This window comes from Catharus ustulatus, chromosome 1, assembly GCF_009819885.2.
Source record: "Catharus ustulatus isolate bCatUst1 chromosome 1, bCatUst1.pri.v2, whole genome shotgun sequence".
NCBI classification, from domain to species: domain Eukaryota; kingdom Metazoa; phylum Chordata; class Aves; order Passeriformes; family Turdidae; genus Catharus; species Catharus ustulatus.
The window spans coordinates 47587247-47611512 of NC_046221.1; the positions used below are offsets into that span (position 1 = coordinate 47587247).

Below are 24266 nucleotides of genomic sequence, written 5' to 3' on the forward strand. Positions count from 1 at the left end.
CTGTGGCTTTCCATATGTCTTCTGGATTAAGTCACTTCCTTGTCATTTTTTGTGGGTACTGATACTCTGGGGAGCAGGTTTTACCCAGAGTGTGTGATCCAGACCTTAGTTCAGATCTGTGAAGCAAGACTAGCCCACAGTGGGTACCATCCATTCCACATGTGCATGGGGTGGGGGACACTCAGGGAGTCAGCATCCAGTTATAGGACGTTCAGAGGGAGACCGGTATAGCTGGTGGTATAAGACTGCGGCTGAGGCAAAGAAATTAGTAATTTCTGGTTCACAGCATACCTCCCATCATTTTCTAATGCTTATCATTAATTATCTTTGTTTGCTTGCTTGCACTGGTAAACATTACGATTGGAAGCCGTTTCCTACTCAGAAGTCTGATCCTTCTACTGATGGACCATGGTATTCCAGGTAGTGAATTGCAGCTGTTGAGTTCAACACATTTTCCATACTCTGTGCTAATTAGAAAGCCAGGCGAGCGAGTACAAAGCCCTTCAATATCTAAGGAATTATGAAAACCTAGCAATAATACTAGTTTCAACTTCTCATAGAGAATATAAAAGTGTATTTCCATTGTTCAGCTGGTACATCTTGCCTTGTAATCTTGCTAAGTATTCTCTACTTGTTGACTTCAGAAATTACTTTCTTTCCTTTAAATTCTGTCACTTCTATCCTTTGTCATGCTAAATACCTTGACCGAGTCTCTAAATTTTTTTCTTACCCATGCTAATAATTAATATCTCTAGAGCCAGATGCTATATATTGATTCCAGCTACCTTTTCCATCCTTGTTAACTGATTTTTCACATGAGTCGGGAGACAAGATGCAGCCCTGCTGATGAATATGTGGCATTATCTGGTGTAAAGCTGTGTGTTTACTGTTTTCACCTTTATTGGCTCTTCATGCGCATTCTTCCTTTCATTTGCTCTGTTGCAGATCCTGCAGGCTCTAGGAAAATCATATCATCCAGGCTGCTTCCGATGTGTCATCTGCAACGAGTGTCTGGACGGTGTGCCATTCACTGTAGACTCTGAAAACAAAATCTACTGTGTCAGAGATTACCACAAGTAAGGGCGAAATAAACAGCAGGGATGTTCCAAGCTGCAAACCTCTAATTTATCTTTTCAGCTAGTTAGGAATGCAGATTAGTGAAATAGGGACACGGTTAGAATTTTGAGGATGGGGCTAGACTCTAGAAATTCCTCCTCTTTCCTCTTATCCAGCTGTTGACTTCTGTGTAACTCTGATGAAGTCAAATAACCTCTGGGCATCAACTGCCCCTTCTGCAAAGCAAAGAGAGTGAAAAATAGTGCTCCTGAAGTGTTCAGTGATGTACAAAATTAGTCTGCTTTAAGGTAAGCCTGTGAATGTCTATGAAAATCAATTTGATTTTGTTTTTGAGTAGTTGAAGGGCTGAATTTGACTTTTAAAGAATTGCCACTGAACCTGCAAAGCCAAACTTTTACCCAGTTCTAAATTAAACAACTGATAAATCCACTTTAAAAATCACTTATTTAGACTGTAAAATAAAATGGCCGTGCTCTTGGCTGCTAGTTATGGTATTAGAGCTACACACATTTTGTGTGTCCTTTTGGTTTACTTTGGTCCTTGCTCCATTTTCTGAGCAGGGAGAATATTAAGTGTTGCGCAGGCAGCCCTTGGAACTCTTCTGTGTTGTGCCAAGGCTAGAGTTGTTACAATCCTGTTGCCAAGATTAGTGCCCTTGTATGCCATTGTTATTCTGAAGTAATTAATATTTCCTTGCAGTTTAATTTAATTAATTATTGTGTTATAAGGTCTTAAGAAGCTGTGCAGTCATGTGGTATTTTCTCAAGTTTCCTGCCCAGAGGCTGCCACATTTTTTAATGTATTTTTCTGGGGGCAGTCCTGCTCAGTTCCTCCTCATTTTCTTTTCCAAATCTCTCAGTACTGCCAAGAATTTTATAGGGGAATTTTGTATTTTTTCTGGCACTAAGTGTAAAATATAAAGTCTCTTTTTGCCTGATTGAGCAACATGTGCCAAGTATTACTTAAAGTAAAAATTAATTCATGATCTCAGGATGCAAAGCTTTCCTGTGCGTAAGTGATTTACAGCTGCAGCTTTTCATGTTATCACTGAGAACATATAGGCCTCTCTTTTTATGTTGATCCATGACTTGCCTTCAATTTCTCATTGCTCTTCCAGAGTTTTAGCTCCGAAGTGTGCAGCGTGTGGACTTCCCATTCTGCCCTCTGAGGTGAGAGCCTTTTATTCCATATCCCCTCGGAGGAGGAGTGTCAGGCCTTTCTCTCTTTCATGCTTGACCACATGTCAAGACGAATGTGCTTGTGGATAGGGAGAGATGGTTGCTCCCTCTGGAGTGGAACCATTTGGTCTAAGCTCATGCACTGTTCTTGAGATGTGACTTCTTTTGTTCAGTTATGAAACTTATTCTTCCTTGGCCAGGCTGCTTTTTTCATCTCCTGCAGGATTATGCTGCTGCTAGTTTTACGTTCAGGAGAATTTTCCATTTTGTCAATAGATGCTGGTGGAACTCATGAATGTTCTCTGTGTCACCACTTGAGACTAACTCGTTTTAATACTTGGAGGAGATGAATCTTGGGCAAAATTAATTTTAAATGCTGAAAAATGTAAGCTATTGAAATTACCAAGTCATTAATTTGTGATTTCTGATAGATATTACTGTTAAACAGGGAACATCTTTACATTTCTGCTGTCACATTTTAGAGGATATCTGCAGTCAGTCAGTGATGAAGCTTTAGTGTAAAAATAACTGCAAGTGGCAAGATTTATTTGTGGTCTCCAACCAGCTGCCCAAATGTATTTCCTCAATATTCATTTTGTTGCAGGAAGCAATCTACAGAGTGTACATGTTTGATCCTGCTGTAATCCTTTGTAATTTCTGCTTTGCTCAAATGCTCACAGGGGTCTGATGAGACCATTCGGGTTGTGTCCATGGACAAGGATTACCATGTGGAATGTTATCATTGCGAGGTAGGTCAGCAGCTTTCTCAGGGAGTGGGTGCTTAATAGTCATAACTGCTATTATTTTTAAGATTGAAATAAATCTCCTGCCTTACAGTGGCAGTAGCTGAGAAATTCAAACCTTGCAGTGTGAGACCCTTTCTGTCAACTGAGAAATTTCCAGACTGAGGACAAAAGTTTTTGCAGCAATGTGTTTCAGTTCTAATTTCATTTGCTATCCATAAAGTTACAGGTAACAGGTTAATTATTGCTTTCCAAACTTGGCAGTTTATTCGTTAATGCAGGAAGTGTGGTGACTTAGTAAGGTCTATTGCTTCCTTTTAGAAGCCTCAAGCTCCACATCACATCAGTGTATCTGATTTCCAGGTCAGATTGTTGAAAAATGCGTAAGTGGTGACTGATCCTGTGGGGTGTAAGTTACCTTCACTCTCATGGGAAATGAATGTTTCTTTGGGGCTGGAGAAAGGATATGGCTGCACAAGAAAAAATTCCAGGAGATGCCAGCTCTTAAAAACTATTTAGTCTCTGTGCAGGGCTTCTCAGAAAGCTTCTGCATTGACAATTAAAATTAATAGTTGTCTTTTCTCACTGTGCTTATAATGCAGTGAAAAGAGACCCTGACTTCACAAGCTGATTTCACATCAGGACGACTGATATAATGTGAAGAGGTATCTCTTACCTGACAGTGTAAGGAGACACGAGTGTGTTTAAAATACAGAGGGTTGCACCTTACCACAAGATAAAGCCTATTCAATAAAACTGCTTTAAACAAATTTGTACAAGGCTGCCCATCAAAATGCCTATATCAAATGTTTTTCTTCTTGTGGTATATGCTGGACCTATTAGGAAGGAGCTGTTGGCTGGGTGTCTTCTGTCCTTGTCACAAAATCACTTTCCTGGGAAGCCAGACCCCAGCTGACACTGGACACAAGTTCTAATAATTTGCATGGCCTCTCTTTGCAGGACTGTGGGATGGAACTGAACGACGAAGACGGACATCGCTGTTACCCACTGGATGAACATTTGCTTTGTCACTCCTGTCACCTGAAACACATAGAGAATGGCACAACCCCAGCAGCTGCCTACCAGCACCACTACTAGTCAGCATGGCCAGCGTTGGAAAGCCAGGACAGAAGACTTGCTACATGATCTCCCTCTCCTCACCTTCAGCTGATTTCCTTTGTGTGTTTTTCACCAGTCAGCAATGTTCCTGTCAAAGGAAATGAGAGATTTTTGCTGGATTCACCAAGTTTGTATGTTTGTGGGTTTCAGCTGCATCAAACTATGTCTACTTGACCAAGAATGTGGCATGTTACCTAAACCAATCAGTTTATTTTTATGTGCCTTTTTCTGCCTCCTGGAGATTCCTCTGGGCTAATTTTAGAAGATTCTTCAGTGAAAGCACAATTTGCTCTTGTGCCTGTGAACTCAGATTGTGCCATGCACAATTAAAAAGGCAGAGGCTGGTTTGCCTGCTTGCCGGGGACATCTGTCAGTCTGTTTCCTGAAAGCACATTTCATCAGCTTCCCTGAAGGATGTCAACCTATTAGTACCAGCTTTTTAGACACTCTCTGTGTTTATTAATTCTTTTGGAAAAGAAGGGTCTGTGCAAAATAGCACTCTCAGACCTTTTGGTTTAATGCCCTGAACTCCAGTGTCATGTCTGCCTGTAAAAGCACCAACTCTCCAAGCACAAACCAGGCAATGCTGTCTGGCAATTGGAGGCCAACATCTCATTTCAAACAGAATGAAAAACTGGAACAAGCTAGGCTAAGCTAATGCAAGGACTTGGGGCCCAGGCTTGTGTGTCAGCATGACACATAGGGGCCAGTCTGCTTTGTCAGAGTCTGAACAGTGGATCATACTTGGAAAGGAAAGGTCGGGATGCTGAAAGTGTGGACATTGGGGAACTCCACCCTCATTCTTGCTTACAGAGCATGCTTTGGAAGAAAGCTCTCCATACACAGACAGTTGCCTGAGTTTTACACTTTGTCCTCACAGCTCAGCCCTCAGCCTGGCTATTCCTTTTCATGATGTTTATCCAGCACAAAGCCATTTCATAGTGGTGCTTATTTAGAGCTCGGGGAGTGAACTTGAGATTGTTATGAAGGCTTTGTTACACAGGAATTTAGAGCTGAGCTCCACAACCTGAACTCAGATGAGCATGTTGGCATAAACAGATTTGCTCCTATGAATAATAACAGTTTATCTGAGCAAGGGGTTAGAGAGTTTGGCCCTTACTTTACATTCCGCTGAGAAAGCAGGAAGGCAAATTGCTTCTTTTCTTAACCATGCCTCCCCCCTGCCCCCCACTTTATAATCAAAGAAATCTGTTCCCTTCATATGTGTTGCGTGTATGATAGGTGTGCCTGCAGTGGATGTTCTGTACCTAGCAAAGCTGCGCAGCCCATCATGTACTGGTACTTTTGTTTAACAAAGACTTCTTAATTTAAAGCCTCAGATGCAATTGAGGATGTTAACTACTCTTTCTTTGTGTGGAAAATTAGTTAAATCCTCATGTATCTATGCTGAACATGTAAATTTGGTTCTGACTGGCAAAGGATGGGATGACATTCTTGAAGACCTTTTCAGTGTGGAAACAACAATAAATTAGCTGAGCCATAACACTGGAACTTCCAAAATGTGCCTATGCTGAAAACCCATTACAGTTCAACCAAACCTCTTACCCAATAGCACAGATGTAGCTTGAACTTCACTTGATGTAGTCAGACAGCAATCAGTAACCATCTGGAGCAGCACAAGTGTCAGGTAGCAGCAAGTTGTCTGTCTCTGCCTGTGCTAATAAATCATTTTGCCATGGCTGAAATGTGAAACTGCCCCAGCCACAGGAGCTTGGTGGGCTTGGCATGGAGTTTCATGGTGGCAACTGACCATCCAGGCCTCTGCCCCATTCAGCTGCAAGTGCTTCCACCTGTTTCCACTGCTCTTCAGGATGGGGATGGAAGCTCAGAGCTGGAGGCTGGTCCTGCCTGAAAGCCATCTGGAGTTTTGGTGTAGCTTGGCTCTATGGCACTATTTTTTCTGGGGATGTACATTCCTTCAGTGAGTGACTGAAAGCTCAAGGGAGAGCACTTTACCACTGTGAAATATATCTTCTGAGAGTTTTACCTGTGATTTTAGAGGAGGTAAAATTGACCTCAAATATGTGAGCACTCCTAGAGCCTTAAATTTAGCCACCAAATGCTGGTTAGGAAAGGTATGGGAGCTGACACTAAATGTAAGCAGTGCTGCATCCAAGCAGGATGGATCAAGAGCAACAACAGCCAGGGCAGATCCCATAGTGCTCTCACCCCAGTGCATCCCATCAGCTTGTGTCCTGCAGCACAGGTAGGCTGGAGCAGGGAAGGGAGTGTTCAAGGACTGTGATCTTAGGACGGTCTGAAGGGGCTGAGGTGGAAAAGTAACACCAGCTCATGATCCCTGGTAAATAATTCAAATAGTCCTGGGCAGGTGGTTCTGTGCCCTGGGCTGAACCTGGGTTTTTTGAAGTGAGCTGGAAAAACCAGCTTTGGTCATCTGTTGCTGTCTCTGAAAGACCTGCTGCTATGTAGTTCATGCTTTTGCTACCTCTTGATTTTTTTAGATCAAGCCCTTGTGCGCGTTTTTTTGCCTTCATTTTGTGAAGATCTGAAAACACTAATGGGACTGATGCTTTCTTCTTAAACTGCAGTTTAAACTTCTCACTCTTGCAGCCTTCCCTGCAACCTCAAAATAAGCAGGAGAGAAGCAGATGAGGAGGACAATTTTTCCTTCATGGAAAGCCTCAAGTGGGCAGTTTGTGGCAAGATGTCTTGCGAGAGCCCTCTTTGCATCACCAGGGAGTTTGGCCTCTGCTCCCACTCAGTGTCTTCTTACTCCTGTCAGCCCTCCTGTATCCCTCAGCACCAAGGAAATGAAGGCTGCCGTACTTCCAGTTTTGAGGTCCCCTATAAATTGTTAAATGCTAACACTCTCCTTTCCTGTATTTAGAAAGAGCTGGAAGTGACAGTGTGAAGCTCTTGAGAAAGGAGCCTGTGAGAATGTGGTTTTGTAGCTAAAGCATCTACTGCACTGCCCTGCACCCCTGTGTGTGCTAACTTGCGCTGCTTCTATCTCTGGGAGTTTGAATTCATTTAAGTTCAGTATTATTTCTCCCAGGCTGTGAGTTTTTGAGTCCCTGTCGATTTTCCCCAGCTTGTCCCCAGTTCTGCAGCTGCCTGACAGTGGGTCTGGCACAGGGGTAGGCAGGGGCATCCTGCACAGGGAAACCTCCTCCTGACCTTCCACGAGGCATCTGTGGAGCTGCAAGCCCTCCCTGCCTGCCTTCGGCAGCTTCTCCAAAGGGAAAAGTAGCTTTGGAGCTGGAGGTGTGAGGTTTTGTGTCCTCTGCAGAAGAATTTAAAAAAAAAACATGCTAAATTCCACCTATCTCCTGGCTTATACACATTGGGTTTTGCTGTTCACATGAATTTTGTTGCCTTTTAATTTATTAAGAAGCTATGAAAAGTTAGTTTTGATTCCCCCCGCCCCAGCAATTTCTTCTGACTGGTTTTAAAGTAAGGGACCCTTGAAAGTCCCATTGTGCTGTTAATGAGTAACTCACATGCAAATAGTTGCTCAAGTGAATTCCCTGAAGCCTGCTTTCAGGAATCAGAACTTAAAAGATTTTTTCATTCAGATCATGCTGTTAAATTTCTATTGCTTAGAATACAAAAACTCAGTTAAATAAGGATTTTTGCATAAGAGCAGGAGGAAAGCCCCAGCTGCAGAAGCAGAAGACATTTTTGTGTAATTTAAAGTGTAAGAAGCACCTGGGATGTGATCAAAGAAATTTGGGAAACTGCCCTTATGTTAAAACATAGGGAACAGCTATTTCTAACACTTTTGTAAAGAGCATTTGAAAAGAACTATGGCTCTTCAGTTTCTGAATTTCATTTGGGGGCTTTTTAAATGTTTTCCCAGTCTTTCAAGGTTTAAATGGCTTTTTTTTTTTTTTTTCTAATAGATCTTTTTACTGCAAAGTGAATAGCTGCTTAGTCTGGAAATGATGGAGTTTCATCAGCAATCAGGTGTGATGTGGCAGCCTTGAAAGGGGAAAACTGGGCTTCCAAGAGCTGGCATGGGTCTGGCTGGCCATTCCAAAGAAAGACTATCTTTTTTGCGGGGGAAAAAATCCTATGTGGGCCTTGACGGCTTGCTATGTGCTCACTTTTGGATGGTGTGTGCAGTTGTGTCTGTGCACGTGGAAGTATGGCAGGTGGTGCCTGTGGCATTCCTGCCTTTCACACCTCTGTGCCCATGCCAAGTGCTTGTAGATGCCTTTAAGCAACTTTCTGTGCATGAATGCAACTACAAGTTGACCCAGGCTTCATCACTGGAAAGTACCCCTGGAGTCAGTACCTGCAGGCAGGGAAGGGCTATGACCAGATACACATCCCTTTCCCCCATCCTGGGAGTGCCTGTGCCACTGGGAGAAGCTGGGAAGGAGTTTGCATCTCTCATCATTGCACAGCATTTGTGCGTTCCTTTTTCTTTTCCATTTCTGTGTCCTGCTGCTCACTGGCTGCAGTAGTCCTGTCTGTACTTACTGAAGCTGACTGGGCAGACATTTTCCTGTCAAAAAGCCCAGAGAGCTTGGAACTGCTCACTCGCCCTTTTCCTAAGGAGAAGCAAAGCTTTCCTGAGTGATAAAAATCCTTACCCTGCTTTCTTCCAGGGCAGCCAGAAGTTGATGTGGCAATATGCATCTGCAACACATTCAGACACGACAGGGACGAAGAAACTGTCCCCACGTGCAAATACAAGGCAAAGAGTCCTGTAAAGGCAGGAATGCCGTGCAGCTCTGGTATAGCCCTGCCGGCACCAGCCCTCCTCCCCACGCAGCAGATCTGCAGAGCATGGCCAGACAGGGACCCAGGCACCCACACCCAGGCTCTGGCTTTCTGGATCTGGGAAGCAGATCCAGAGCCTGGCCAACAATACTGAATGGTACTAGTTATTTTATGTTTCCTTCAAAGCTTGGCTCCAGGAGAGAGTATTTTAGGATTTGTGCTGGTGTAACTAACCTTAGCCTCCTGTGAACACAGCCCTCTTTTCTTCTGTGCTGTTAAGTATTTATAAAGAACGAAGACCAGTAGCAGAAGGAAACCACTGGCCTGTTGTGATTTCAGTGATTAAAGACAGTATCTTAAGTACCTCTCAGAGTCAAGTCTTTCCTAAACTTACAACCATTGTCATTGCCCAGAGTGGGGGGAGTTAGGCTGTGAAATAATGGTTTCCCAACATCTTCCTTACTCCTGTCCCCCCATCTCAGTGGCTGAGACTGGGGAGAATCACCTCAGTGGGGTTCACTGGGAATTTCTAGTCCTTTGCAGGCAGCTGGTATTTGTTGCAGCTCCATTGGAGGCTGTCCAGCTCTGGCATCCTTCTAGGGAGGCCCAGGTCCCATGTTGAGGAGCTGGGGAGGCATGTGCCAGATGTGGCAGCAGGCTCTGACCCCAGCATGGGAGTCTCCTTTGCAGCATTGAGGGGGATGGGTTCCTTAAAGGGTTTTGGGTAGTGTTCCCATGGCTCTGGGAGTCAGGCAGCTGCATGGTGCCCCTGCTATTAGCTACAAGATGTCTCACACCCAAAGACTGGATGTTGGCCAAGCAGCACCACAGCAGCTTGGAGCTATCAGTTAAAACGAGCCAAATAAATAGGAATAACTAGTTATAGTTCTCCCTCCTTGGGGCAAGAAGCTGCCCAAACCAGGGGCATGACAACCAGAGAGCTGGATCTGGTGGGAAACTGGCCAGGAGGTGCCCCTGGTTTACTGCTCGCCAAGCCCCATGGCCTACAAGGTCACCAAGGGTGGCCAGGTGGCCAGCAACTGTGCCCGAGTTGGGGACTGTAAGGAGCAGGAAGCCCTGTTAATGTCACCCAATCCTGGGAGGTCTGAAGACCCCCACATTGAGGACAAGAAGGAGCAACAGTGCGCCTGTGCAGAAGCGTGGGGGAACTGTGGGCAGCACCCTCGGCTTGACGTAGAAGAGCTAAAAAAGAAAAGTATGAAGAGGGTGAAAAAAGAGCAGCCGAGCCAGCCAGGAGTCGAACCTAGAATCTTCTGATCCGTAGTCAGACGCGTTATCCATTGCGCCACTGGCCCTGCTCGGAAATTAGGGCCTGCCCCCACGCACTTCAGCACAATTCTCTCCCGCTGCTTCAGCCAATGGTGGTGCCGGCGAGCCGTCCCGGCCCCGCCCCCTCCTGCCATAGGCGGTGCCCCGCCCTGGGCTCGCTAGCGCGCCCGCGGAGCTTTGTCCCGAGCGGGGCCCCGTCGCTCCGGCCCAGGGATGCGTCAGTCGGGCCGGGAGGGAGCGGCCGGGTCGCAGCGGAGCCGATCGGCCGGGGACAGCCCGAGGGAACGGATGGCGACAGCGGCACCGGCGGGAACCACGGCAGCGGCGGCCTACGCCAGCCTGAAGCTGTGAGTGACCCGTTGGGACGGGGGTGACGCGGCTCTGGCACCTGCCGAAGTGGAGGAAAAGGGAAGGGGAGGAGTCGCCGGTGGAGTGACGGTCTCCCGTTCCTTGCTGTCCCCTGCTCTCTCCCGTCCTGTCCTCTGCCCTTTTTGCCTATCTCGCCTTCCTCGCTCACCCGAGTGTCCGCAGGCTTGGCCTGAGGTGGCGGCTGCGTGCGGGAGGGCGGGAGGAGAGGACTTTGGCCGCGGACACGGGTCCCCTGTCGCCGTCCATCCGACAGCGCTGCGGGCGGGCGGCTGCCGTGTCTGTCTCGCTGCTCTCCCGTGTGTCCAGGGGGTCAGTGCCTGCGAGGCTTCCCTTGGCGTGAGGAGCTAGGGCTGCCTGCTGGTTGTGGAGGCTTCCTCTTTGGAGCCATTCCAAACCCATCTGGAAGCGTTCCTTTGTCATCTGCTCTGGGTGACCCTGCCTTGGCAGGGAGGTTGAACTAGGTGATCTCAGATCTGTTCCAGCCTTGACAATTCTGTGATTCTGATTCTGCCTTCGTGCTGGTAGCTGACTACTGTAGGGGCTCGGGTACTGGTGTAAGGCTGTGTGCAGCGCTGCTTGCCAGCAGAAGGTTCCCTAGGCGTGCTTGTCCATCGTCTTTCGTGACACAAATGGGCTTTTTTTTGGGTGTGTGATGATTTTGATGCTAGTTGATGACTGAACTTTGAGGATTTTGAACTTTCGTGACTCTCCTGTGCAGTGCCGGTTGTGACTTTTCCGAATAAATTCTTCTAACTACCCAGTGTAATTTTTTATTAAAACAAAAATTTTTTAGGGGAGACTGTAAACCTGTATGCCACATTTTGTTAGCTGCCTTTAATACAGCAGCAGAAGTTGCAAAACCGAAAGCAGTGCAAAGTTAACACTGCAAGAGGCATTTCCATTATAAACCCTCATATCGACTGGTTCAAACTCCCGAGGATATTGCTCTGAGTGTGAGACTCTTCATGACTGTCTGAAACCAAAAGTGAAGTGCCTTTGTGTGTCCTAAAGGTGTTCCCAGGCTCTTGACCTCTAAACAGTAGCTGAAAACTCCATAATTTAGTTACTGATGCCATTTTTAGGCAACAGTATCTGAAAGTGACTCTTAAGCCTGATTTAACTGTACTTTATGCTCTGTTAAATTTCATTTGACAGTCATCTTTTGGATTCAGAGCAAACATATCTTTTGATCTTTTGGAGGTCACCATAGTGCTGTTACACGCTTCAAAGTCACCAGGCTTCTTATTTTGGTTAGGTAGTTATGTGAGGGTACACCGACCCTGGAGATAATGGAGTATTGCTGAAGAGTAAAAGAGTAAGGTCATCAGTGATGGCTGAAAGATTTTCCAGAAAGCTTTGGGGGTTTTTTGTTTGTTTGTTTTTTGGTTTTGGGGGTTTTTTTGTGGGGTTTTTTTTGGGGGGGGAATTGGTGTTTGGGGTTTTTTTGTTTGTTTGGGGGTTTTTTGGGGAGTTGGTTTGTTTGTTCGTTTGTTTTTGTTTTCCCTTCCCTCCTCTTGTCACCTTAGCAGTATTTGTCTTTCTTTAAGCTGATCTTGTGATCTTTTTGGCTGGAGAAAAGCAAAGGTGAGTTGTGTGAGTAGCAGTTATGTGACTTCTAGTGCAGAGTTGTTCTCACTGAGAATTTTTTCAAGTAAAAGCACTTTTCTGGACACAGGCTAGTAAAGAATTCTCTCATTCAAAGTTTAATCTTGTCTAAAAGTAAGCTTTGATCTTTTTAGAACAAGGCTGTCTCAGATGTAGTTTTTTCATAAACATAAAAACAGAATTGTTTTGTGTTCTGAAAAATGAACTTATATTCTTTTCTTGTTATTACACCAAGATGTGATAATGGCTGCAGCCTTTCTACCAAACATTTGAAGATATAGGGCCATAACTTGGGTGATGAGTCAAACTTACCACATTGTCAAGGTCAAAGGAGAATGTTCTTACAAAAGATCCAGACTAGACTTCAATTTGGGGATTTATCGGTGGCAGCATTTAGGTTTGGTTTTTAACAGGTTACTCATATTCAAGATGGTTAGGTCAGATTCTGCAAATGGACCTTTTCTGGGTAGTCTGCTGGCCCTGTATGGTGCTTCCCTGGAGCACTGCTCTGCAGAGCCCTATTCTCTACATCCAGCCGCTGGTTCTAGTCTCAACACAAACCAGTTATGTTCTCCACCTTATCAAAAGTAGTGTTTCACGCCCTTTGTGCTTTGACCAGTGTCATCAGCCAAGTTCAGGTGGTAACAGTAAAAATGCTGATGTCTGGCATTTGTGCTGTTTATAGAACTTACTGAGTTAACAACAGTTTTTGGGAAAACTATGAACCTGAAAACTGCTATCTGTAGTTGTCACCTCTGTCATTGTTTTATTTAACTGCTTCTGGTAGCCTCAGGAATAAATTGTAAAATTCAAACAGCCGTTGCAGGTATTTTGTCCACAGCTGGCAGCGGAGTTACTAGTCCTGTTAATGTATACAAATATATATGTTAATATATACAAACTGATTGTTAAAGGTGTCTGCAGAATAGAGAAAATTCTGGCTGTTGTTCTGGCTCAGTTAAAATCACTTTATTTTTTTTGTTTGTGCACTTTTTTCTTTGTGCTTGGATTGTTTATCTTAAGTGATCTTGGATCACTTATCTTGCTGATGGCCTTCTCAGTATCCTCTGGGTCCATTACACTACACTAGCTGTGTTTCAGATTTAGCTCCTCCTGCCCATAGTTACATTGCCTCACATGCTTTGTGAAAGTACTTGTCAGTCTTTGGTAGCTGCTGCACTTGAACACAGTGCCTTCTACTTGTGTGTGTGTTTGGGGGGAAAGTCTAAAAAGGCATTTTGGTTTGAATAACACAGAAAGAACAGCTACAAATTTCTTTCTTACTGCTCCATCTAAGTGGTTGTTGTGGTAAAGCTCAGGGATGTTGGTTGAGCCAGACATTAACTTATGCAGTAAATTATTTTCATGTAGAGTGAAACTTCACTGGAAATAGACATTATGTTGCTAAGCCTTTAATATATGCCTTTTTTGTTTTGTTTTTAAATGGTATTTCCATTAGTTTTCTAAGTTCTGAGGTTTTTCTCCCTGCAACAGCTACTGCTGTATGGGAGATGTTCCAATTCCTTGAGCTGTTTCTGCTTGAGGAGTAATATTTATGGGAGACATATAATTAGCACACCTGCTCACCTAGAAAATCTGGAATCTCTGGAGTGCTGAAACTACCCGTGTGTTAGTTCTGTTACTTAACATACTGTTGGGACTCTGCATAAACTAACATCTTTCCTGTATCTCACTGCAGAGCAGTTTGCTATGTTCAAGATCCCAAATGCATCTCTGTGCAGTACTGGGTGTGCTTTTGGCTTGCTTTATTACAGTATTCAGAGGCTGCCATCAAAGAGTTTGCTGCATTAGAGCAATGTTAAGTATTTATGGAGGAATAATCAATTACTGAAGTAAGAGTTTGACTGTTGAGGCCTAGAAGGCCTAAGGTGATATTGAGTGAAGTACTATCTTTCGTTGCCATTAGAGCATGCTGGGTCTTCTTTCATGCTGTATCTGAACACAGGAATATTCCTATCTGTAAAATCAGCCTAATTAAAATGTGGGATGCAACTGTGCATCATCTGTATGATACACAATGCTGCTTTATAACATAATTAAGGAAGTGAAACTTCACAACAAATACACAAACAGAGGAAATACTATCTCAACTGCAAATGAGTCTGATTTTACACTTGGTGTAAGCAAGCAGTGGTTTGTTCTTTTTTGGATTATTTTAATGTTTCTATTGTGTTGGAGATCAATACTTTTTCCCTGCAACTTTAAATTGTAGGAATGAAATCTCTTGGCATCAATCCACATAGTTTCAGTTGGAGATTATCAAAATGAAATTCAAGTCACCTGCAGTAATACTTGGCATGGGAATTCGGTGATTGTAGTTCTTCAGTGCTTTTCCTTCTCTTGAGTAATGTGAGTTATACTAAAAATGTAAAATGTAAAATTTGTGCTTATTGCTTCCTTTGTTCTTTAGCAATACTGAGAAATAGTTCATTGTAATTGTGGTCAGCTATCCTTTAGTTAAAAGAAAGGAAATAGAAGGACTCAAATTTTGTGAAGATTTGACATGCTGTTAAGTTGTAAGGGAAGCAAGATGGTAATGAATCAAGGTGGTGAGAGCTCTTCATGTCTTATATTGTTCTAAACAGCAGTGATAATGTAGCTGAGGAGAAGGCAGACTCCACCGTGAAATACAAAATTTATACAAAAACAGAGTATGGCTGGGTGTATGAAAACCAATCCTAAACTTAACTAAGACACTATGGGCTTCTATAAAATACTGCTTTCCTGATTGTTATTTTTGTTATATTACTGGAACTTGGACTTCATCTCTCCTTGTTTCATTAAAATAATAGTATGAATCTGCAATTTCTAGTTGTGAATGATCCTTTCTTTACTATTTAATATTTCCCTGTCATATGAGTAAAATTTTCATGTGTGCTATTTGTCTACACTTATGATAGAAATACAGGCTTTCTGGTGAGTACCGTTTAGAGATTACAGTAATTTCACGACTATAAGGCGCACCCTTTTGACTAAAATTTCTCCCCAAAACCGGAAGTGCGCCTTATAGTCCGGTGCGCCTTATCTGATGTACAAAGTTGCGACATTTGCCACCCCGGAAGTGCAAGCCCGCCGGCATCGCGACGGCCCGTGCGCGGGGCAGGCCCGCCGGCATCAGGGCGTCCCCCGCGCGGGGCCGGCCTGCCGGCATCAGGGTCTCCCCGCCAACATCGGGATGGCCCCCGTGCGGGGGGGGCGAAAGCCACCGGAATCACAGCGGCTGCCACGCGGGGGGGGCGAAAGCCGCTGGAATCGGATCGGCTGCCGTGCGGGGTGGGCGAAAGCCGCTGGAATCGGAGCGGCTGCCGCGCGGGGATGGGGCAAGCAGCTGGAATCGGGGCAGCGGCGGCACGGGGCAAGCCTGTCGGCATTGGGTCACCCGGAGCGCCAGGGAACTCCCGGAACAGCGGGGCCCTGGGGATGCTGCACAGAGCGGCGGTGGGCATAGCCCGGCCCTGCCGAGTACAGGCAGGCCCGGGAGCCAATGGCTGCCGGGTTGAGGCGGGGCCTCGGCCAGCAAGCGTGTGGGGGGAGCTGGGGGCGGAGCCTCGCTGCAAAAAAAAAGGTGTGCCTTATAGTCCAGTGCGCCTTATCTGATCTACAAAGTTGCAAAATGTGCCGGCTCCCGGGGAGTGCGCCTTATAGTCCGGTGCACCTTATGGTCGTGAAATTACTGTAACCTATTCTTGCATGCAATGTTCATCAGCTTCCTTTCTGAAAGACAAGTGAGAGTCAGTCATCTTGACAATAGCAATTTTATGATAGAAAAGGTCATCTAAGTGTGAATGAGACTACCAACCTAGTTCTGGTAATTGGTAACGTCGTAAATCAGCACTTGGGCTGGAACTGCTTTGAGTCTTGGTTTCTTCGTCAACTATATTTATTTTAGGAAACGTTGAACTTCTTGCACAAATGAAGCAAAGACTAAGTGAATCATCTTTCTGTTGAAAATTTTGTAGAGCACTAATTATCCCACTTCTTCTGAAGTACAGATTTAATATCTTGCAGGGCCTTAGGCTTTCCAGTTTGTGTTGCACAGCTGTATTTAAGGCGGTTTTTAAAGGTGATTCAGTATTTTGTACAAGTTCTGTTAACTTTGTAGATTGATTAACTTAATTTCCTCTTACCTCTGTTTCCCCCCTCATTCAAGAGTCAACAACATTTCTGTTTCAGACTGCTGCAAGCTGCTGGTCCTTTTTGGTCCATTGAGCTGAAAACAGGGATGATTTGCCTTACATTTTCCATGACACTTTTGTCACCAAATTTGGTCCGAGAGAGGACCATGGGAAGGAGGACTTCAAAGAAATGTGAAACATAAATTTCTAGCTTTGCTTAAATAATAGGCATTGTTTAAGAGGAAATGAAGATGACAAAATTGTTAACAGGCAGTGTTAGAGGCAGGAAATGATGTGGTCTAGGATTTGAGAGAGAAAAAGGCTGGGATCTGATCTAGCAAAGCAGGGCATATGACGTACCTTGAGAGACCAAGCATCATTTGCAGTGGCAGCCCTATTTCTCTCTGTTTTCTTTTCAGTTTGGGGGTATTGTGATAAAAGACTTCTTGTTCTTTCGGGAGAAATTGTTATTCTTGCATGTGGTAAAGAAAACAATTGTTTAGATGAAAACTATTTGAGATTTGTAAGCTTCTTAGTAGGTTAAAAACAGGCTTCAACCAATATGAATGTGAATCTTTTATTCTGAGACTGTAGTAGTGTCATGGCCATGTTGAACTTTATAATGTAAGGAGCAGCTTTTAAAAATACTGGTCATGGATGGAAATACTTTTTGTGCTCTGTACAATCAGTGTAGATGTCTTATCCATACTGTGTTCTTCTTACAGAGTATTCAAAAACTGAAACTATAGTTCTCAACACTTTGTTTACAACCTGATAAGTTAACGTATTTTTTCAACTTACAGTAATTTCACGACCATAAGGCGCACCGGACTATAAGGCACACTTTTTTTTTTGCAGTGAGGCTCCGCCCCAAGCTCACCCCATGCGGTTGCTGGCCAAGGCCCCTCCTCAACCCGGCAGCCATTGGCCCCCGGGCCCTCCTCCACCCGGTGGGGGCGGTGCCGCGAGCCACCAGGCCCCCCTGGACCCGGCAGCCATGGGCTCCCAGGACTGCCTGGACCCGGGAAGGCGGGTGCCGCAGGCCCCCTAGCCCTCATTCACCTGGCAGCCATCGGCTCCCGGGACTGCCTGGACCCGGGAAGGCGGGTGCCACGGGCCCTCTGGGCGGCATTCACCCGGCAGCCATGGGGCCCCGGGACTGCCTGGACCCGAGAGGGGCGGTGCCGCGGGCCCCCTGGTCCGCCTCCACCTGGCAGGGGCGGTGTCGCGGGCCTCTGGGCCCGCCCCCAGCTGGCTACCGTGGCACTTCCAGCTCCCCCCCATGGCTCACAGCTCACACTTCCGGTTTGGCAAATTTCGCAACTTTGCACATCAGATAAGGCGCACCGGTCTATAAGGCACACTTCCGGGTTCAAGGGAAAATTTTAGTCAAAAGGGTGCGCCTTATAGTCGTGAAATTACTGTACTTTGTTTGAGATGCTCAGATGAGTAAGAGTCTATAAGCATCTGTGTTAATGGCACAACAAGTCCAGTATTAAACTTCATAGAATCTCTTCCTGTTTGTTTTAGCTGGAATCTTGTGTATTAACTGACATCCCAACAAGTGCTCAACTAACCCAATGGAAGATAAGCTGCAGCTTTCTCTTGTGGAAATCATTTCTCCTGCTACTTCCTGCCAGTTGGCAATAGGTTTCTGACTGCATCTTAAATAGTATATCCTTCTTTTTTTTTTTTTTTTTTTTGAGGCTTCTTTAACAAAGTGAGGGCTTGTAGATGTCTTTAAGCTTGTCTTGCCCCTGTTCTATCTGTGTGCACTTGTTTGCTCTTTTGCCATGAAAACAGCTCCCATTATTGCTGTGAAACTCCCCTAAAGAGCTGGGGGTGCACATGTGCACTTCATCAAAAACAAAAGTGATGAAAGCAAAGTAGGTGTTTTAAGGCTTCAGTGTTCAGTGAACAGCATGTTTGTATTTCTTACTCTGTTTTCTATTTTCAAAGATTAACCATTTAATATATGTACATGAAAGATTTACGGATGCTGATTTTCAAAGGAAATACTGTAGATGTGTTTCTCATTTTAGGACCCATAGACTCATTTTCCTTTAAGTTAAATTATCTGATGAACACTTAACTATTTTACAGTTGGTTGTATTGTGTTGTTTGGTGGATTTTTTCAGTTCAATACTTGTTCTCCTCTGGCTTTCCTCTAATTTTGCAGTGAGGCTGTGGAATTGCCATCCTTCAGGAGAGTCAAAACACACCCTGAGAGACAGGGTTTAGCTTAGAAGTTGAATAAACATTGAAGTTGGCCCTGCTTTAAGTGGGTGGAAAGTGGGGTCTTCTAAACCTCTTTAGGAGTTTCTAAGTGTGGTGAGTTGATCCTGGGTGCCCACTGCAGTGACTCTATAAACTCCCCACTGCACATGGAGAGGGGAGAGAAAATAAAAGGAACAGCTCTTGGGTCAAGGAGAGATCACTCAGCAATTATAGTCACTGGCTAAACAGAGTTGTCTTAGGGAAATTAGTCTAATTTATTAACAATCAAATCCGGGTAATGAGATATAAATGATAATGAGAAATAAAGCCAAATCTTAACACCTTCCTCCCTGCTTGCCCATCTCCACTCCTAATTTTATCTAATTCTTTTGTCTCCCCCAGCAACACAGGGAGGTTGGGAGTGGAGTTTGTGATCAGTTCATGACACTTCGTTGCTGCTTCCCCGGTGGAAGGACTCATTCTCCTGCTCCAGCATGGGGTCCCTATCCCAGAGACAATTCTCCATAAACCTGGCCACAGCAAGTCCTTCCCACAGACTGCAGTTCTGCAGTGAACTGTTCTAGCGTGGATCCCTTCCACAGGGTGCAGTCCTTCAGGAACAGGCTGTTCCAGCATGCTTTCCCAGCAGGGTCATGAGTCCTGCCAGGAGCTTGTTCCAGCACAGGCTTCCTATGGGGTCACAGAATCACAGAATATTCTGAGTTAGAAGGGGCCCACAAGGATCATCCAGTTCATCTGTTAAGTGCATGGCCCATATAAGGGTCAAACCCACAACAGTAGTGTTATTAGCACCCTGTTCTAATCAGCCTCACCCTGCTCTGTTGTGGCCCTCCAAGGGCTGCAGAGGGACAGTTTTGCCTCGCTGGCCTTCACTGTGGGCTACAGGGGACTCTCTGCTCCAGCTCCTGGAGCACCTGCTGTCCCTCATTCTGCACTGACCTTGGTCTGCAGGGTTGTTTCTGACACACATTCTCAATTCCCCGCCTCTCCCACCGCCCCCCCCGCCCCCCGCTGCTATTGGTGTTGTGCTCTCCCCTTCTTGAATATCCCAGAGGTGCTGCTACTGTCACTGTTGTGCCTTGGCCAGTAGTGAGTCTGTCTTGGAGCAGGCTGGCATTGGCTGTGTCAGACACAGGAAGCTCCCGGCTTCTGTAGACCCCCCTACTACTAAAACCTGGCCATCAGATTTCTCTGATCTAAATTAGGATTCTAATTCAGCTTTCTGAAGGACTAAAAAAAATAGAAGATGTGTAGAAATGCAAGATCTATTTAGGGAGAAGGACCCTAAAAATACCTACCCTGTTACCAGAACAAGAATTTTAAAACTCTGACCCCATGTCTTGTCAAGCCTTAAACTAAGAAAAATCACTATAAGAGTCATGCACAATTTAAGAGTGTTTGGGGGTTTTTGCTGTGTATAGCTACAGGTCACTCCTGCATAACCCTCCTATTGATGCACAGTATAATGTGTCTGGCTTCTTGCAAATATCACAATGGGTATTTTTTTAAGGAAACACTTATAAAAATTATTTATGGCTAGCATGGAGTTTTGTGCTAGTTTTGAGGGGGAAGGAAGGGAAAGATGGCAATGAAGTCTGAACAGGAAGTCAATGTGTGACTTCTCTGTCTGGTGGAGGGATACATGTTAGTGCTATGTGTGTTATGTAGACCTGGGTAACAGCAGTATTGAGACATCTGCTTAATGAATTAGTGCACCACTTGAACTTTTCCATTTCTACTGTGTTGTTTCTAGTGGATTATTGCAATACTTACAACAGTAATGTGGAACTAATGTTTATCATTTCATACATTACATTTTATGTTTATTAGACTTGCATTAGGGATGTGGTCTAATCTGTTAGGAAGTTTTTTGTTTAAAAACTTCTGATTTTATGTTGGGTTTTGGCTTATCAGATATGGTTCAAGCTTACAGGAATTAGAGTGGGTCACTATGTACACAAATTCACTCTCATGTCTTTACCGTATGGTAATAAAAAGGGGTTACGATTGTTAAGCAGACCAGTTTTGCAATAACTGATGAGCTGGACTTGCTTTTGTTTTTTTTAACTCTCTTCTTGCACTGTCAACATCAGTGGGTGTTGGTAAGCAATCCATTGAGAATTTTGTAATTTTGCAACTGAGATAAGGTGTAAAATTGATTGCTCTGTTTTCAGGTAGTGAAGAATAAACAAACCCAAGTAAGTTTTACTAAACTAATTCCTTTTTTCCTCTCTATTCCCTTAAAGGCATACAACACCAGAGAAGTTCTATGTGGAAGCCTGTGATGATGGAGCAGATGATGTGCTTGCCATTGACAGAGTCTCCACAGAAGTCACTCTTACAGGTGACTCTCCTCACCAGTATTTCTCAATACTGTCTTCTCTGTCCTTTTTGTCTGTTTTGCTCTAGGAGTCCAAGAAGATCTTCAGAACCTTACTGAGATGATACTGACTTAATTGTTTTTATTTTTAGTTACAGTTTAAAACAATGCTTTGCTTTAAGCATATTCTGTTCTGCAGAGCTTTGTTTCAAATCTTTTTGACTGTGGATTTGATGATAGTGTTTGCCTGGTGAGACTGCCCATCACAACAGGGGAAGCTGACTCATCCAGGCTAGTTGGGTTGGTGCTGGAAGTTCAAGATCAAACAGAGAAAGGATTGAACACTGGGGTTCTGCAGCTTTTGCAAATTGTTTTAATGCTGTCTTATATATAAAACTGAAACATAAAGCCTCCAAAAATAGCAACAGTAAAAAAACCCTACACTATAAATTTTCATTCTGTGTTGCAAATCCAGGCTCAAATGTCAGTGGGAGTAGTCTTAAGCTTCTTGACTGAAAATTTTAGTTACTTTTTTTTTTTAAATATGATACAAAACTCTGAATAACAATAAAATGAAGGCATTGGGAGACTTCCTTTTTGATTCTTCTGGAGTTTGGTACCATAGTATTAATGATCTCCAAAGAGACAGAAATGCTACAGTAATAGTAACATAAAAGCAGTCATTCTTCTTTTATCGGGTTTCTTGTATACTTCATGTAAGAACAGTGTACTCATCCCACTAATACTTTTGGTATCATGTATATTATTTCAATTTCTCCTTCAAAACTGACAAGATAGTTATCCAAGTCTTTTGTCAGTCTATGCCTCTCTCACTACTGTTCTTTTATCAAATGAACCTGCAAGGTGTTTAAAGCAAAGGAGGATTCAAGGGTTACCTTTCTCAGTTTTCTGACTTCTGGGGAAAATGCTTTATTCTAGGGGATACTTTGGGGATTTTTAGATTTTTCTAATACCCCTTCTTTTGTTTTAAAAGTGTAGGTAAATGAAATTTACACGTACTAAGACTTTTAATTGATATTTGGGTACTTTTTGGATCTCTTGGTATATTGTTTGGAATACTGTGTCCCTTGCCACATGTGTGCTGCTGTTGGTAGTTTTGCAGAGAGAGCTTAGGTGTTCTGAGACAGAAATAAACCAAGGCTCAGAAGAAGCAAACAGAGCTGGGAGGCACAAGCACTTATGGTTTAGTTGTCCATTATGTCTTGATGGCTTCAAAACAAAGCTTCTGGAAGCTGGCAGGACAACACATTGAGGAGTCTACTTGCTATACTATCATGTAAATAAGCTTGAATTTATTCAGCTGAATGACTACTTTGATTAAACCTGAGAAATGGGTTAGAAAGTGGGTTAGAATCCCCGATCCTCCTCCCAAAGCTCCAACAGGCTTTGAAACTCTGATGCTTTGTTTCTTATACTTAACACTGTAGCAAAACTTGCCCAGGAAGGCTGGAGAGACGTAGTTCTAATAGTGTTCCAATGCAGGCATGAAAGAAGCGGTCTGAAATTCTGATGTTCTTTTCTTCTGCTTTTCAGTTAAAAAAGATGTTCCCCCTTCAGCTGTTACAAGGCCTATATTTGGTATTTTGGGAACAATCCGATTGGTGGCAGGTAAGGAGGGCAGAACTGTGCTCTTTAAAAATACTTAGACAAAATAGATTGCTAAAGAAGGTTTAAAGGCAAAAATAGTATTTACAAGTATCTGAGGTTGCGCTTCTATTAATATGATAGACTTTCCTTGTGGCTTCTAGAGGATGGAGGCATCCAAATTTACTTTATCATGAGTGCTTGTGTAACTCTTAAACCAGGAGGTACTCTAAAGGTAGGGTTAAGTGTCAGTTGTTTTAGTTATAAGGAATGCATTTCATATGAGTGCAAAGAACCTCATCTACTTTTCCTTTGTAACTATTTTAATCTTAGCTGCAGGATTTGATGTAGCAGTCAAGTGTTTGTTGTGAAGCTTGATCAATAATCATGGTGCACAAATAGCTGAAAGTGACTGAGTGATAGACGAGTAGATTCAGCTGTTCAGGTAACAACTGTGTTGCAATTGCCCTACAAATATGAAGAAAATCCAATATGATAAGGAAAAGAGCAGACTGCAACAATCCTAAGTTTGGGGAGTTTTAGGATAATGTAAGAATAAATTGTCCAGTTGTTCTAAGTGTCTCAGTAGTCAGGTCTAAGCAGCCACTGTCATGAACACACCTGATGCATAAGGTCTAAGGTTTTGGGAAAGGAAGCACTGCTGCTCCAGCAATTCTTTTTGTAGAATCTGGTAGAGTTTGAGACTGAAAGTACTCTGAAAAATTATATAATAAGTGACATACATACTGAATAAAATTCCCGTGTGTAGAAAGGATTAAAGATCACTCACTGCAGTATTCCCAACAGAGGCTAAGGATGATTGTGTTGAATGCAGTGACTTCTACAGGGTCTTAAAACTGCTGAACTTTCTATGCCCTATTCTAAAGAGTTGTGGGTCTTGTAGAGTAAGAACAGTGTAATGGATACATGTGTCTTAGGGATTCAACGAGTGCTAACTGTTTTAAAACTGAACTGCCCCAAAGGGAAATTTTCACCACTTGCAGGCTTGGTAATGACTACTGTTCATCTACCTGAATAGCAAATAGAATATAGAAAATGTTAAGTCTCTTAAAAGCTTTGGGTTTTTTCATTTTACCCACTAGAACTTTGTACTGAGTGTTAGTATACAACCATCAAAGTAAAGATGTTATCAGTTAAATTAAATGTTTAGCTAAGTGGTATTAGGCAGTTCACTGCTGTTAACTGTAAAACTGGCTTTGCGTCTAGCAATGCAGCATCTTTAACAAATATAAATATTCTTTGCCTATTGCAGTATTAAGAGTAAACTTTTTATTTAAAAACAAGATGATGCAGAAATACCCTATGCTTAGAAATGAGGCTGTGTTGTATTCACCAACAAGTATAAATTAATTAGTCTGAGTGAACTGCCCATGATTATGGGGCGGGTTTTTTGGTTTGTTACTTAGGCAACCAAGGAAACAGCAAGCTTCCTGTCTTAAATTACTAAAAGAACCTGAAATCTTTGTTCTGTTTTGACTCTGTTAGGAGGACTGTTTTTTCATGATAAGTTGAGTAGTCTTTTTGGCTTTTGAAGCAGGCTTCTTTTCATGCATTTCATACTTGCTCTGTGCTTTTCAAGCCGCATTGAAGAGCATTGGCCTCTTTCTGAGTTTGCAAACCTGAAAATTTTCAGACTGTCTGTGATCAGGAGTAGGTGTCCACTTTTTAAAAAATTCCTTAAACTTAATGAGCAGCTCAAGATGTCTGAGCACAGGAAAGTGGGTAGCTTAGCAAGTACACTTTGCTTTTGTTCCAGCCCTGTGTGCTTTTGCTACACTTAGCATAAAGTCCTGTTGGTTTCAGTTTTCTGATATGAGCATAGGCTGCTTTTCTTAATACATGCAGCTTTTTTTTT

At 43.6% G+C, this 24266-nt stretch overlaps 2 protein-coding genes and 1 non-coding gene across 4 annotated transcripts in view; 2 read left to right on the forward strand and 1 right to left on the reverse strand.

Moving 5' to 3' along the window:
* LIMD1 (LIM domain containing 1) overlaps positions 1–9190 on the forward strand; it is a 34260-nt gene extending 25070 nt beyond the window's left edge. The window contains exons 5-8 of the mRNA XM_033066951.1: positions 946–1076; positions 2195–2246; positions 2936–3004; positions 3959–9190. Coding sequence (XP_032922842.1) covers positions 946–1076; positions 2195–2246; positions 2936–3004; positions 3959–4096 — 390 coding nt within the window. The 3' untranslated portion in view covers positions 4097–9190. The remainder of the gene's footprint in view (positions 1–945; positions 1077–2194; positions 2247–2935; positions 3005–3958) is intronic.
* An 880-nt stretch (positions 9191–10070) lies between these two features.
* Positions 10071–10143, reverse strand: TRNAR-ACG. Its single transcript has one exon. It is a non-coding gene; the product is annotated as a tRNA-Arg (tRNA).
* Positions 10144–10291: 148 nt separating this feature from the next.
* The window catches only part of SACM1L (SAC1 like phosphatidylinositide phosphatase), a 32254-nt gene continuing 18279 nt past the window's right edge, over positions 10292–24266 (forward strand). The window contains exons 1-3 of one of the 2 annotated variants that reach the window (XM_033052151.1): positions 10292–10464; positions 20712–20809; positions 22340–22414. In XM_033052151.1, coding sequence (XP_032908042.1) covers positions 10331–10464; positions 20712–20809; positions 22340–22414 — 307 coding nt within the window. In that variant the 5' untranslated portion in view covers positions 10292–10330. Of the gene's footprint in view, positions 10465–20711; positions 20810–22339; positions 22415–24266 lie in introns of those variants that run through there. The other variant, XM_033052155.1, reaches the window with a different exon arrangement.